The sequence below is a fragment of the Procambarus clarkii genome, chromosome 11 (genome assembly GCF_040958095.1).
Source record: "Procambarus clarkii isolate CNS0578487 chromosome 11, FALCON_Pclarkii_2.0, whole genome shotgun sequence".
In the NCBI taxonomy this organism is placed as follows: Eukaryota; Metazoa; Arthropoda; class Malacostraca; order Decapoda; family Cambaridae; genus Procambarus; species Procambarus clarkii.
This window is the reverse complement of record NC_091160.1, coordinates 22088687-22102550: the sequence shown is the minus strand read 5'-3', so window position 1 is coordinate 22102550 and position 13864 is coordinate 22088687. Positions and strand designations below refer to the sequence as shown.

Here is a 13864-nt window from a genome sequence, read left to right as displayed (position 1 = left end):
GGTGGATCATTGCGTGTATGTGTTGTTTGGCTCTTTGTTCCCGGTTCTTGCGCGTTCCGGTGTTTTTTGTTTGTGGGCTTAGGTGTGTGTGTGTGTGTTGCCAGTTTTTCCGCTTCCTGCGCGTTCCGGTGTTCTGGCGCGTGTCTGCGTGTGGCTCTGTGCTTTCCTTATTTATTGTGTCATGTCCTTTTCCCCTTGTCTTACTTGTGGTGCGCTTCCTGTCCCGGGTTTGTTTATTACGACTCCCGGTATCTGTGTGTTCCGGTTTTGTGTTTTTATGCTTCGTTTTGTTTCCTTACCCTTATGGTTTTGGACTTTATGTTTGTTGTCCTGTTTTTATGTTTTTGTTGTTCCTGTCCTTTTCCTTGTTCAATGTCCCATGTTTATTGTTTTATGTTTGTGTACTGTTTTTCTGTTTGTTGTTTTATATGTTTTTATTTGTTTCATGTGTATTCCTTTATGTTTATTTTTGTGTATATTTGAAGTGTAGTTAGTATTTTCTTGTTTCCTTGTACAGCGTTTTGTGCCTTTGTTTTTGTCTCGCTTTGTGTTATTTTTCAGTACCTGTGTGAGTTTCGAGGCTTTGTGTTACATGTTACATGCTTTTCTGTATTTCTGTTCTTTATGTTGTGTTGTTATAGTTGTTTGTCTTTGTTTATTTTCCTTTTACGGTGTATTTATGTATGTGGTGTTTTTTTTTAGAGTAAACAAAACAAACACAAAGGATACAGTTGCATTAACTAACAAATATAATTCTATAACAGATCAAAACAAGAGCTGCTGCAATCTAATAACTGGATTACAAATTGATTTAAATACACGTAAGCTGATTACCAAAGATTGTCTTCTTTGTTGCATTTTACAAGCATTTATATATGTGAAGGTAGGAGAAAACATCCATAGAAATATGACATTATACATCAAAATACATTCTCCCAAAACCGTAACATTACACAATTTAAACACCAGTCACAAGTACATTACTTAGAACAAGAATCCTTGTCCTTCGTGAATTTGGTATTCGAATCGAAAAAAAAGGAAAATAATTAGGAATAGAAATATCTCACTCAGAGGAAACATTCTGAAAGTGAACTTGGTAACTAAAATTCCATTAATATCATGAATCATGTAAAGCAAAGATCAACACCCTATACCATCTCGTTACACTACAACAAACTCTAATGACTGAAGGCAATTACCTCACATGTTCACCTAATTAAATCGCTAACCATTAAGCGAGTAACCTACACAAATTAAACTCGTCTCCAAAACACCTTTAGAAAGAGAAAACAGAGAAAAACAGTTTGAAACAACTATACTCCCCCACACCTGAAAGCGTCGAATTACCCGTGGGAAAACATATCAACATTCGATGTTCTTGACGTCCACATCACTACTACACTCGGCCAACACTGCCAACGCACCCATCACCTAAATTCAACATATTTTGCCGTAGGCTAAAAACAAATATTACAAAATCTTTAAAACTTCGCAGAAATGTTTTCCAGACTCGTGTACCAGAGCCACCGTGGCGGGACGGTCGAGTCTTGTTGTGTCTCTTGAAGTGCCAGTTTAGGCTCTTGGCTGAAGTTTGTTGACGCCTGCAGCGCCCTGACAGTCGTGGTTACACTGGTGCAGAGGTCGACAGTGTAAGGAGGTCCCTCTGCCAATGGGGGGTTCGATGATATAGTGCAGTGGGGAATTAAGTTCCCGTTTAGGGCCATACTACGACATAATGAATGTCGCCGTGTTCGTCGTCCTTCACACCAACACTGAGGATGTTGTTGGTGCTTCGCTGCTTGGTGCCCCGCTGCTTGATGCCCCGCTGCTTGATGCCCCGCTGCTTGATGCCCCGCTGATTGGTGCCCCGCTTCCTGGTGCCCTGCTGCTTGGAGCCCCGCTGCTTGATGCCCCGCTGCTTGGTGCCCCGCTTCCTGGTGCCCTGCTGCTTGGAGCCCCGCTGCCTGGTGCCCTGCTGCTTGATTCCCCGCTGCCTGGTGCCCCGCTGCTTGGTGCCCCGCTGTCTGGTGCCCTGCTGCTTGATTCTCCGCTTCCTGGTGCCCTGCTGCTTGGTGCCCTGCTGCTTGGTGCCCTGCTGCCTGGTGCCCCACTGCCTGGTGACCCGCTGTTTGGTGCCCCGCTGCTTGGTGCCCCACTGCTTGGTGCCCCGCTGCTTGGTGCCCCACTGCTTGGTACCCCGCTTCCTGGTGCCCCGCTGCTTGGTGCCCCGATGCCTGGTGCCCCGATGCCTGGTGCCCCGCTGCCTGGTGCCCCACTGCTTGGTGCCCCACTGCTTGGTGCCCCACTGCTTGGTGCCCCACTGCTTGCTGCCCCGCTGCTTGGTGCCCCGCTGCTTGGTGCCCCTCTGCTTGGTACCCCACTGCTTGGTGCCCCGCTGCTTGGTGCTCCGCTGACTTTTGCTCCGCTGTTTGGTGCCCCACTGCTTGGTGCCCCGCTGCTTGGTCCCCCACTGCTTGGTGCCCCACTGCTTGGTGCTCTGGTGACTGTTGCTCCACTGCTTGGTGCCCCGCTGCTTGGTGCCCCGCTGCTTGGTGCTCTGGTGACTGTTGCTCCACTGCTTGGTGCCCCGCTGCTTGGTGCCCCGCTGCTTGGTACTCTGGTGACTGTTGCTCCACTGCTTGGTGCCCCGCTGCTTGGTGCTCTGCTGACTGTTGCTCCACTGCTTGGTGCCCCGCTGCTTGGTGCCCCGCTGCTTGGTGCCCCGCTGCTTGGTGCCCCGCTGCTTGGTACTCTGGTGACTGTTGCTCCACTGCTTGGTGCCCCGCTGCTTGTTGCCCCGCTGCTTGGTGCCCCACTGCTTGGTGCCCCGCTGCTTGGTGCTCTGGTGACTGTTGCTCCACTGCTTGGTGCCCCGCTGCTTGGTGCCCCGCTGCTTGGTACTCTGGTGACTGTTGCTCCACTGCTTGGTGCCCCGCTGCTTGGTGCCCCGCTGCTTGGTGCTCTGCTGACTGTTGCTCCACTGCTTGGTGCCCCGCTGCCTGGTGCCCTGCTGCTTGGTGCCCCGCTGCTTGGTGCCCCGCTGCCTGGTGCCCTGCTGCTTGGTGCCCCGCTGCTTGGTGCCCCGCTGCCTGGTGTTCCACCTTCTGAGATGCTTGACGATCTGATCGCCAGTGTCATAGGGCGTTATGGGAAGGCTCTTGGGGTGGCTCGCCAGTCCCGTTTCTCCCGAGAACAGTGTCGAGGCATGACGAGTGGTACCCGGGGAGGGGCATGGCGAGTGGTACCCGGGGAGGGGCATGGCGAGTGGTACCCGGGGAGGGGGCATGTTGAGTGGGACCCGGGGGGGGGGTACGGGGCATGGCGAGTGGTACCCGGGGGGGAGGAGGGGCATTGCGAGTGGTACCCGGGGAGGGGCATGGCGAGTGGTACCCGGGGAGGGGCATGTTGAGTGGTACCCGGGGGGGAGGGGCATGGCGAGTGGTACCCGAGGAGGGGCAAGGCGAGTGGTACCCGAGGGGGGGGAGGGGCATGGCGAGTGGTACCCGGGGAGGGGGCATGTTGAGTGGTGCCCGGGGAGGGGCATGGCGAGTGGTACCCGGGGGGGGGGCATGTTGAGTGGTACCCGGGGAGGGGGCATGTTGAGTGGTACCCGTGGGGGGTTGAGGGGCATGGCGAGTGGTACCCGTGGGGGGTTGAGGGGCATGGCGAGTGGTACCCGGGGAGGGGGCATGTTGAGTGGTACCCGGGGAGGGGCATGGCGAGTGGTACCCGAGGGGGGGGGAGGGGCATGGCGAGTGGTACCCGGGGAGGGGCATGGCGAGTGGTACCCGGGGGGGGGGGAGGGGGCATTGCGAGTGGTACCCGGGAGGGGGGGTGGGGCATGGCGAGTGGTACCCGGGGGGGGGGGCATGGCGAGTGGTACCCGGGGGGGGGGAGGGGCATGGCGAGTGGTACCCGGGAGGGGGGGGAGGGGCATGGCGAGTGGTACCCGGGGGGGAGGGGGCATGGCGAATGGTACCCGGGAGGGGGGGGAGGGGCATGGCGAGTGGTACCCGGGGGGGGGCAATGCGAGTGGTACCCGGGGGGGGGCATGGCGAGTGGTACCCGGGGGGGGGCATGGCGAGTGATACCCGGGGGGAGGGGGCATTGCGAGTGGTACCCGGGGGGGGGGCATTGCGAGTGGTACCCGAAGGGGGGGAGGGGCATGGCGAGTGGTACCCGAAGGGGGGGAGGGGCATGGCGAGTGGTACCCGGGGAGGGGCATGGCGAGTGGTATCCGAGGGGGAGGCATGGCGAGTGGTACCCGGGGGGGCATGACGAGTGGTACCCGGGGAGGGGGCATGTTAAGTGGTACCCGGGGAGGGGGCATGTTGAGTGGTACCCGGGGAGGGGCATGTTGAGTGGTACCCGGGGAGGGGGCATGGCGAGTGGTACCCGAGGGGGGGGGAGGGGCATGTTGAGTGGTACCCGGGGAGGGGGCATGTTGAGTGGTACCCGGGGAGGGGGCATGTTGAGTGGTACCCGGGGAGGGGCATGGCGAGTGGTACCCGAGGGGGGGGGGGAGGGGCATGACGGGTGGTACCCGGGGAGGGGGCATGTTGAGTGGTACCCGGGGAGGGGGCATGTTGAGTGGTACCCAGGGAGGGGGCATGGCGAGTGGTACCCGAGGGGGGGGGAGGGGCATGTTGAGTGGTACCCGGGGAGGGGGCATGTTGAGTGGTACCCGGGGAGGGGGCATGTTGAGTGGTACCCGGGGAGGGGCATGGCGAGTGGTACCCGAGGGGGGGAGGGGCATGGCGAGTGGTACCCGGGGAGGGGCATGGCGAGTGGTACCCGGGGGGGGGGGAGGGGGCATGGCGAGTGGTAACCGGGGGGGGGGATGGCGAGTGGTACCCGGGAGGGGGCATTGCGAGTGGTACCCGGGAGGGGGCATGACGAGTGGTACCCGGGGAGGGGGCATGGCGAGTGGTACCCGGGAGGGGGCATGGCGAGTGGTACCCGGGAGGGGGCATGGCGAGTGGTACCCGGGAGGGGGCATGGCGAGTGGTACCCGGGAGGGGGCATGGCGAGTGGTACGGGGGGGGGATATGTCGAGGGGTACCCGGACAGCACATGTGGTGCTCTAAGCATGTGCCTTCCTCGCTGACAAGGCCAGATAAGAGGAGATATGGCGGCGGAAAGAGCCAACTTGTTCCGTGAGGGTAACTCCCCATCGCCTCTGCTGTCTAGTTCCCAGCTGTCTCGAACCGGTGCATGCGATGGAGGCGCGGCTGGTGGCGAGTGATGAGGTGTAAGTGGTGTGTGAACGACGGCCACGGGTGTAGGCGTTACTAGGGGCGCCCACAGGGGAAGGAGGATGCCTTAATACCTCCCGGTGAACCCCCGGTGTTCCTTCGGTATTTCTGTCTGTCGCATCCGTGTACTGGAGGGGGGGAGGTGGGGGTTCTTGCCCTTCCGTGGAGAGAGAGAGAGAGAGAGAGAGAGAGAGAGAGAGAGAGAGAGAGAGAGAGAGAGAGAGAGAGAGAGAGAGAGAGAGAGAGAGAGAGAGAGAGAGAGAGAGAGAGAGAGAGAGAGAGAGAGAGAGAGAGAGAGAGAGAGAGAGAGAGAGAGAGAGAGAGAGAGAGAGAGAGAGAGAGAGAGAGAGAGAGAGAGAGAGAGAGAGAGAGAGAGAGAGAGAGAGAGAGAGAGAGAGAGAGAGAGAGAGAGAGAGAGAGAGAGAGAGAGAGAGAGAGAGAGGAGAGAGAGAGAGAGAGAGAGAGAGAGAGAGAGAGAGAGAGAGAGAGAGAGAGAGAGAGAGAGAGAGAGAGAGAGAGAGAGAGAGAGAGAGAGAGAGAGAGAGAGAGAGAGAGAGAGAGAGAGAGAGAGAGAGAGAGAGAGAGAGAGAGAGAGAGAGAGAGAGAGAGAGAGAGAGAGAGAGAGAGAGAGAGAGAGAGAGAGAGAGAGAGAGAGAGACAGAGAGAGAGAGAGAGAGAGAGACAGAGAGAGAGAGAGAGAGAGAGAGAGAGAGAGAGAGAGAGAGAGAGAGAGAGAGAGAGAGAGAGAGGGGTGGGGGGGGGGGGGACAGGGAAGGGGTGGTGATGGCGTGTCTTCTGGAGAGACACGTGCGTGTGGAGTCAGGCTGCTCCACAAGGCGGTGTGTGGATTGTGGTGGTAGTGTTGTGGTGGTCATGCACTGTCCACACTGTTGTGGTAGTGTGGTGGTGGTCACTGCCCACACTGTTGTGGTAGTGTTGTGGTGGTCGTCACTGTCCACACTGTGGTGGTGGTCACTGTCCACACTGTGGTGGTAGTGTGGTGGTGGTCACTGTCCACACTGTGGTGGTGGTCACTGTCCACACTGTGGTGGTGGTCACTGTCCTCACTGTGGTGGTAGTGTGGTGGTGGTCACTGTCCACACTGTGGTGGTAGTGTAGTGGTGGTCACTGTCCACACTGTGGTGGTAGTGTGGTGGTGGTCACTGCCCACACTGTGGTGGTAGTGTGGTGGTGGTCACTGCCCACACTGTGGTGAAGCCGAGTGGTGTCGCCTCTGGTAATTAAGGGGAAACTGACGCCCTGGAATGATTCGATGGTGGGGGTCGGGGAGTGGTATTGGCCTCCCCCCCCCCTCCCTCGGGAGACCGGACTGGTGAGTTGATGAACTGTTACCACCGACGGGTTATACTCATGCCCGAGCCACTTCTTGTGGTGGCTTAATCTTCATCAAGCAATCGGATGAAACGTGCCGTTCATGCATTTTATTTGGTTGATTGTTATTTGTGTATCAGATGTTCAGTAGTTGTTTATAATGTTATGCCGTGTGTGTGTGTACTCACCTAATTGTGCATGCGGGGGTTGAGCTCTGGGTCTTTGGTCCCGCCTCTCAACCGTCAATCAACTGATGTACAGATTCCTGAGCCTACTGGGCTCTGTCATATCTACATTTGAAACTGTGCATGGAGTCAGCCTCCATCACATTACTTCCTAGTGCATTCCATTTACTAACTACCTTGACACTGAAAAAAGTCTTTCTAATGTCTGTGTGGCTCATTTGGGTACTCAGCTTCCACCTGTGTCCCCTTGTGCGTGTGCCACCTGTGTTAAATAATCCATCCTTGTCCACCCTGTCAATTCCCCTGAGAATTTTGTATGTGGTGATTATGTCTCCCCTAGCTCTTCTGTCTTCCAGCGACGTGAGGTGCAATTCACGTAGTCTGTCCTCATAACTCATGGCTCTTAGTTCTGGGACTAGCCTTGTGGCATACCTCTGAACTTTTTCCAGCTTCGTCTTGTGCTGGACTAGATAAGGTCTCTATGCTGGGGCCGCATACTCCAGGATTGGCCTTACATATGTGGTATACAAGGTTCTGAAGGATTCCTTACACAAGTTCCTGAAAGTAGTTCTGATGTTAGCCAGCCTCGCATAGGCCGCTGATGTTATTCTTTTGATGTGGGCTTCGGGAGACAGGTTTGGTGTGATGTCAATTCCCAGATCTTTCTCTCTGTCCGATTCGTGAAGGACTTCATCTCCCGTTCGGTATCCAGTGAATGGCTTCCTAGTTCCTCCTCCTAGTTTCATTACCTTACATTTACTTGGATTGAACTTTAACAGCTATTTGTCAGACCATTCCTTCAGATTGTCTAGGTAATCTTGTAGCCTCATACTATCCTCTTCTGTCCTGATCCTCCTCATAATTTTTGCATCATCAGCAAACACCGAGAGGAAGGAGTCAATTCCTTCTGGGAGATCATTTACATATATCAGAAACAGTATAGGTCCAAGGACTGATCCCTGTGGGACTCCACTGGTGACTCTGCGCCACTCCGAGACCTCACCCCTCACGGTGAATCGCTGTGTCCTGTTGCTTAAGTGCTCTCTTATACAGTGGAGTACCTTCCCTTTCACTCCTGCCTGCATCTCCAGTTTGTGCACTAGTCTCTAATGTGGTACTGTGTCAAAAGCTTTCTGGCAGTCCAGAAATATGCAGTCTACCCAGTCCTCTCTCTCTCTTGCCTGACTTTTGTTGCCTGGTCATTGAACTCAATTAATCCTGTTAGGCATGATTTGCCATCTCTGAACCCATGCAGATATTGTGTTACAAAGTTCCTTTGCTAAAGATGTTCCACTGGCTTTTTTCGCACAATCCTTTCCATCATCTTACATGGATGCAAGTTAGGGACACTGGCCTGTAGTTCAGTGCCTCTTGCCTATCACCCTTCTTGTATATTGGGACTACATTGACCGTCTTCCAAATTTTTGGCAGTTCATCTGTTACCAGTGACTTGTTGTACACCATGGAGAGTGGTTGGCACAGAGTTTCTGCTTCTTCCTTTATAATCCATGGTGAGATTCCATCCGGGCCTATTGCCTTTGTCACGTCCAAATTTAGCAGATGCTTCATCACCTCCCCACACACTCCTCTAGTGGTGTCTGGTTTGATGTTCCCTCCCTTATCTCTGGGACTTCTCCTTGCTCTGATATGAAGACTTCCTGGAATTTCTTATTCAGTTTCTCTCACACTTCCTTGTCCTTTGTAGTGAATCTTTCTGCCCCTATCCTCAGTTTCATTACCTGTTCCTTCACTGTTGTTTTCCTCCTGATGTGGCTATGCAGCAGTTTGGGTTGAGTCTTTGCCTTGTTCGCTATGTCATTTTCATATTGCTTCTCTCCCTCTCTTCTCACCCCGACGTATTCATTCCTGGTATCTTTCTCTGCTCCCTTGTGTTCTGTTGTTTCTATAGTTATGTTGCTGTCCTCATACTCCTGCCTGGGCCTTCTACTGTTTGGTGGGGGATTGTAGAGTATCAAGATTACAATCTTCTTCCCATCCACTGTCAGAGTTCCATGTATGGAGCTTGTGCTTTCATTGGTACCCGGATTTTCCAGCTCATCAAACTTCCATTTCCGCTTTATTAGGAGTGCCACTCCTCCTCCCTGTCTCTGTGTCCTTTCTTTTCTTATCACCTGGTACCCCTCTGGAAAGATTGCATCCGAGATCATGACATTTATTTTAGTTTCCACTATTGCCACTATGTCTGGGTCTGCCTCACTAACTCTTTCTTTTATCTCTTCTGCTTTATTGGATACCCCATCAGCATTGGTGTTCCAAACCTTGAGACTCTTCTTGGAAACTCTGGTGCCAGAGTTCCCCCTTTCAGAGGGGGTCTGGGGGGTACTGGGGCTGTCTGGGGGGCAAGTGGGGGCTGTGGGGGTGTCTGGGGGGGGGGGGGTGCTAGGTGGGTGCCTGAGAGTGCCTGGAATGTGAATGGGGTCTGGGCATCTAGGGAGGTAGGAAAGGCATAATGGGTCTGAAAGTTAGGGAGAGTCTGAATGGCACAGGAGGGTTGAGAAATAGTGAGACTGAGAATCAAATAGAGGTTGAGAGGTTGGGGGGGGGGGGAGAGGGATATTGAGGGCAGAGGGCTGAGAGGAAAAGGGGGCATGGGTGCTGGGAGTGGAAGAGAGGGTTCATTAGTTAGGGGGGAATCGGGGGTAGGTGGGGGTTTTGGGGTAGAAGAGGGGAAGAGGGAGATGGGGGAAGGTGTTAGGGGGGGTCACAAGGTGAGGGGGGTTAAATGTTGGCTGGAGGTGCAAAGGAGGGGTGAGGGTTGGGAGGGGTATGAGGGTGAGTGGAAGAGGGGTGCAGTGGAAGCTGGGATGGAGCAGATGGAATTGAAAGCCATGGGGTAGAAGGGGCAGGGGAGTAGGGGAGGGGGGACGGGAAGGTGGGTTTGGGGAGGGCATGGCTTGACCCACTGAGGTCGTTGACAGGTATGATGTAGCAGGGGCCGGGGAGTTGTTGGGGAAGTGTAAGTGTGGAAGGGGCAGGGGGGTTTGGGGGGGATGAGGCAGGGGGGGTTGGGGGGCTGAGGCAGGGGGGAGGTATAGAAGGGCTGAGTTGGGGAGGATGTTACCTGGGAGGTGACCTGGGAGGTGACCTGGGAGGTGACCTGGGAGGTGGCCTGGGAGGTGACCTGGGAGGTGAGGCTACCTGAGAGAGTACGGTGCCGTGCTTGCCATCTATTCTTGTGGGCTATTTGCTCATCTTTCGTCATGAACTTTTCAATAAACACATTGTAATGCATTTCACTTCCTCTGAATAAATGCTTGTTCCTCATTATGTACTCCACGGCCTCCTCATTGTAGAATTGCACCAGAACAGGTCTATTCTTGGTACAATTGTAAGGTCCAACCCGGCGGCTGATATCAACCTCGTGTTCTGCCATTCCTGCTCCAATACATCTCAATATCTCATGCACTTCATATTTTTCCGTCTCTATCCTTTCTTGTCTTGTTGGTGTCCCAGATTCGAATAACCTGTGTATTATAATGGTCCTTCTCTTTAGTAATTCACTCTCATGCTGGTAGCCTGTCCCCTGGGGATTCCCCATCCCAACCGCACTCACTAACCCATCCCCCACTAATCCTCTGTCCTTAGCCATGCTGTTAATCCTTCCTAATTCGTTTGTGATCCGAGCACATTTTTTTTTTTTTTTTATTTTTTTTTTTTTTTTTTTTTTTTGAGATATATACAAGAGTTGTTACATTCTTGTACAGCCACTAGTACGCATAGCATTTCGGGCAGGTCCCTGGAATACGATCCCCGCCGCGAAGAATTGTTTTTTCATCCAAGTACACATTTTACTGTTGCGTTAAACAGAGGCTACAGTTAAGGAATTGCGCCCAGTAAATCCTCCCCGGCCAGGATACGAACCCATGACATAGCGCTCGCGGAACGCCAGGCGAGTGTCTTACCACTACACCACGGAGACTGCTAAACCTAACATTCCCTCTGCCAGTCCTCTCTTTCCTTCCTAATCTCTCCTGAATAAAGAGCATAAGCTCCTGTTTCTGCCTCTCTACTGCATCCTGTATTTGCTGAGATAACTCGCTTTTTATCCCTTGGATTGGATCCTCCATCCAATCGCTCCTTCTCTCTACAAATTTCCCTATTAATTTGTCTATAAATCTGTCCTCCTCCTCGTCCCTGCTGGTGATTGACCTTGAGCCCCTTATTGATCTTGTCATTGCAGTAACAACCTAGCCAAAAAAGGCGCTCCTCAATACTTTGAACAATCTGCAGCACAAACAGGCGAGAAAGTACTCCACGCGGCTCGTCAGGTGTGAGGTCGTGGCGTCCAGGCGTCACAGCTGGTGAGGTCACGTCCTGGTTGATACCTGGTTGATGGGGTTCTGGGAGTTCTTCTACTCCCCAAGCCCGGCCCGAGGCCAGGCTTGACTTGTGAGAGTTTGGTCCACCAGGCTGTTGCTTGTGGTTGCCCGCAGGCCCACATACCCACCACAGCCCGGTTGGTCCGGCACTCCTTGGAGGAATAAATCTAGTTTCCTCTTGAAAATGTCCGGCAATATTTCTTATGCTTGCTGGGAGGACGTTGAACAACCGCGGACCTCTGATGTTTATACAGTGTTCTCTGATTGTGCCTATGGCACCTCTGCTCTTCACGTCCACGCTAGTCGGCTCCACAATTCCACAATGCCACCATGTACTCAACACTTATTTTCAGTGGTGCTGTTTCTACTGTTTTTCTTCACTTCCTTGTGGTTTGAGTGAGCATACTAGTTATTCAATCACTAATATACACTCATATACGCATATACACTGAGTATCCCTCCCAATTCACCAATTCACTAGCTTCGCAGAGGAGGAGCTTTCCAGACCCTTCTGCCACCACAGCTGTCTGACTGTGGGAACCGACCTGTGAGATTTATATTTATTTAATTTATATGAATTTATATAGAATTTATATTCACGTTAATTTATATACTTCGATAGCAATTTGTATGATGATAAGTGGACTGTATTTCTGCAATAATCTCATAAATCGATCCTCTACACATTCGGGGGGGGGGGGGGGGGGGGGTTTATATTAAATTTATATATATGCAGCCAATCAAACTACAGTATTAACTACACATTAGTGTACATTGAAGAGGTTCCTTATCTTATTGTACAGCAGGCCTTAGTCCACCAGGTATAACCAGGATGTAGACACCAAATTATCCTCTTTTGAGGTAGCTTCCATCACCCAGTAACTGGTACACAAAGCATGCTTCCTCGTCTTGACCTGTCAAAAGGGCGCTAGCTATGAAGACGGAATCCTAATATATGACAGCTATATCAGAGAAAACACTGTACAAGGAACCATAAAGACCTAGGCTTAATTACCTTTTTTGAGTCGATCATTCGTGTTCTAACAGGAACGCCCTATCTACTGACATTAATGGCCAAAAATGATTAGATAAACGGGTTTCGGAAAGACACTTCCCTTGAGATTGATGACAGCGTGTTGATGATGGCAGATCACTACTCTGATCTTCCATAACACTTCGTCCAAGAGAATTTATAGGAGCCGTAATTCGCTCCAAGACTCTGTGGTCTTAGTACAAAACAATGGCTGACCACTCCCTCACAACTGAAGCTACTGGCCTACATTGTCCAGATATCAGAAAGTGATAGAAGGGTCACATTTACTCTATTTTAATTCTGATAATTAAGTTAATTTATATGAGATGTTTTTATGATGGTCAAGTCCAAAGACTAATGTATTTAAGAATAATTCCCACCATAATAGGTGGTGAATTTATAATAGTATGTAGTAATGATATCCCATTTTCTATAGACGGAAATTCCACTACAAGTTACATTTTCTATGGGTTAACTTGTTTATACAACACAGCAATATTATCTGCCTGTATGATATTATTAAATGGTGTCGGATTTTCCGACATAATTCCCCGGGGGCTGCTCGCGGGTCGAAGTCCTATTTAGAACAGACGAACACCGATACTCTTCCTTCGAATTATTAGATTAATTTGATGTTAGTAGTTAGTAATCACACATTTGTGCGTCTGTTCGTACAGGACGGATGTCCCGTACTCGAGTTACAGGGGTTAGAAGTCTAATGCGATTTCATTTCCTTGTTAACTCTTGAAAGGCTAAAATTCAAGCCTAATTACATATTATTTAACCCAGAAGACTGAATGTGATCAAGTACTACAGTCAAGTATGATTCAGGGACTGCAGTGAGATCAGTGACATTAGATATAACTTGAAGTTTGTTCAGGTAACTGGTCACTGATATATAAACACTGAGGCCCATGGAATACATCTTGATTAAATAATAAATGTATCAAATCAGTCATCAGATTTATTGGGGTTTAATTTAGTTAATTGATTCAGAAGATTGAATAGCTCATCATTAAAGTAAAGTATGGTTCTGAGACTGCAATGGATTCAGTGACATTGGTCGCAGTGACTTGTAGCTGTTTTAGGCTACTGTTCACTGATTTGCCACTGAGGCCCCATGAACTCATCTTCAGCTTTAAATGATGATACTAACATCAACCTCTGGTGCTATAGTCAGCTGTAATCTCCTTAGTATAATGCTATTGGAGAAATATAATCAGCTGACAAATTGAGCTTTCTATTGGTATTGTTTATCTGCAGCCATAGGTCTCCTCAGGCTTGATACTGGGCCTGAGAGTAATTTACCTCCTGCAGAGTTTAACATGGTTATGCCCTGATATTTAGTAGGGCTACCAATGAATTGATGGCAATAGTCTGTCCCTACAAGGAGACCGAAGTCGGTGAGGTGATCAGACTTAATATTATCTGCCAATTTTATTCCTCTATTTCTCAGGAATTTGGCTGTTGCTCTCAGACCTTGAACTTGTAGGTCTACTGGTATTTTGTCCACCATAATGGCTTGTACTCTACAGACGTACCTGCCTAAACGTACTGATAGTTGTACCACCTGGTAGACTTGAGGTCCTGCATCTGTTACAAACCCTGAGATATTAAATGACATCTGAGCTACAGGCCTTAATTGTAGTTCATCTGCCAACTTTTTAGTGACATATGTTCTCTGGGACCCTTGGTCAAACAACCCACGGGTATGGGCCT

General features: G+C 51.3%; 2 protein-coding genes across 2 annotated transcripts in view; both read left to right on the top strand.

Annotated features, from left to right (window-relative positions):
• The window catches only part of LOC138363588 (cell adhesion molecule 1-like), a 606342-nt gene that overhangs the window by 515639 nt on the left and 76839 nt on the right, over window positions 1–13864 (top strand). The gene's annotated exons all lie outside the window — the stretch shown is intronic.
• On the top strand, window positions 1736–3209 carry LOC138363385 (uncharacterized protein slr1819-like). Its single transcript, XM_069322418.1, has 2 exons — window positions 1736–3079; window positions 3141–3209. The coding sequence occupies exons 1-2, from the start codon at window positions 1736–1738 to the stop codon at window positions 3207–3209; spliced, it is 1413 nt and encodes a 470-aa protein (XP_069178519.1).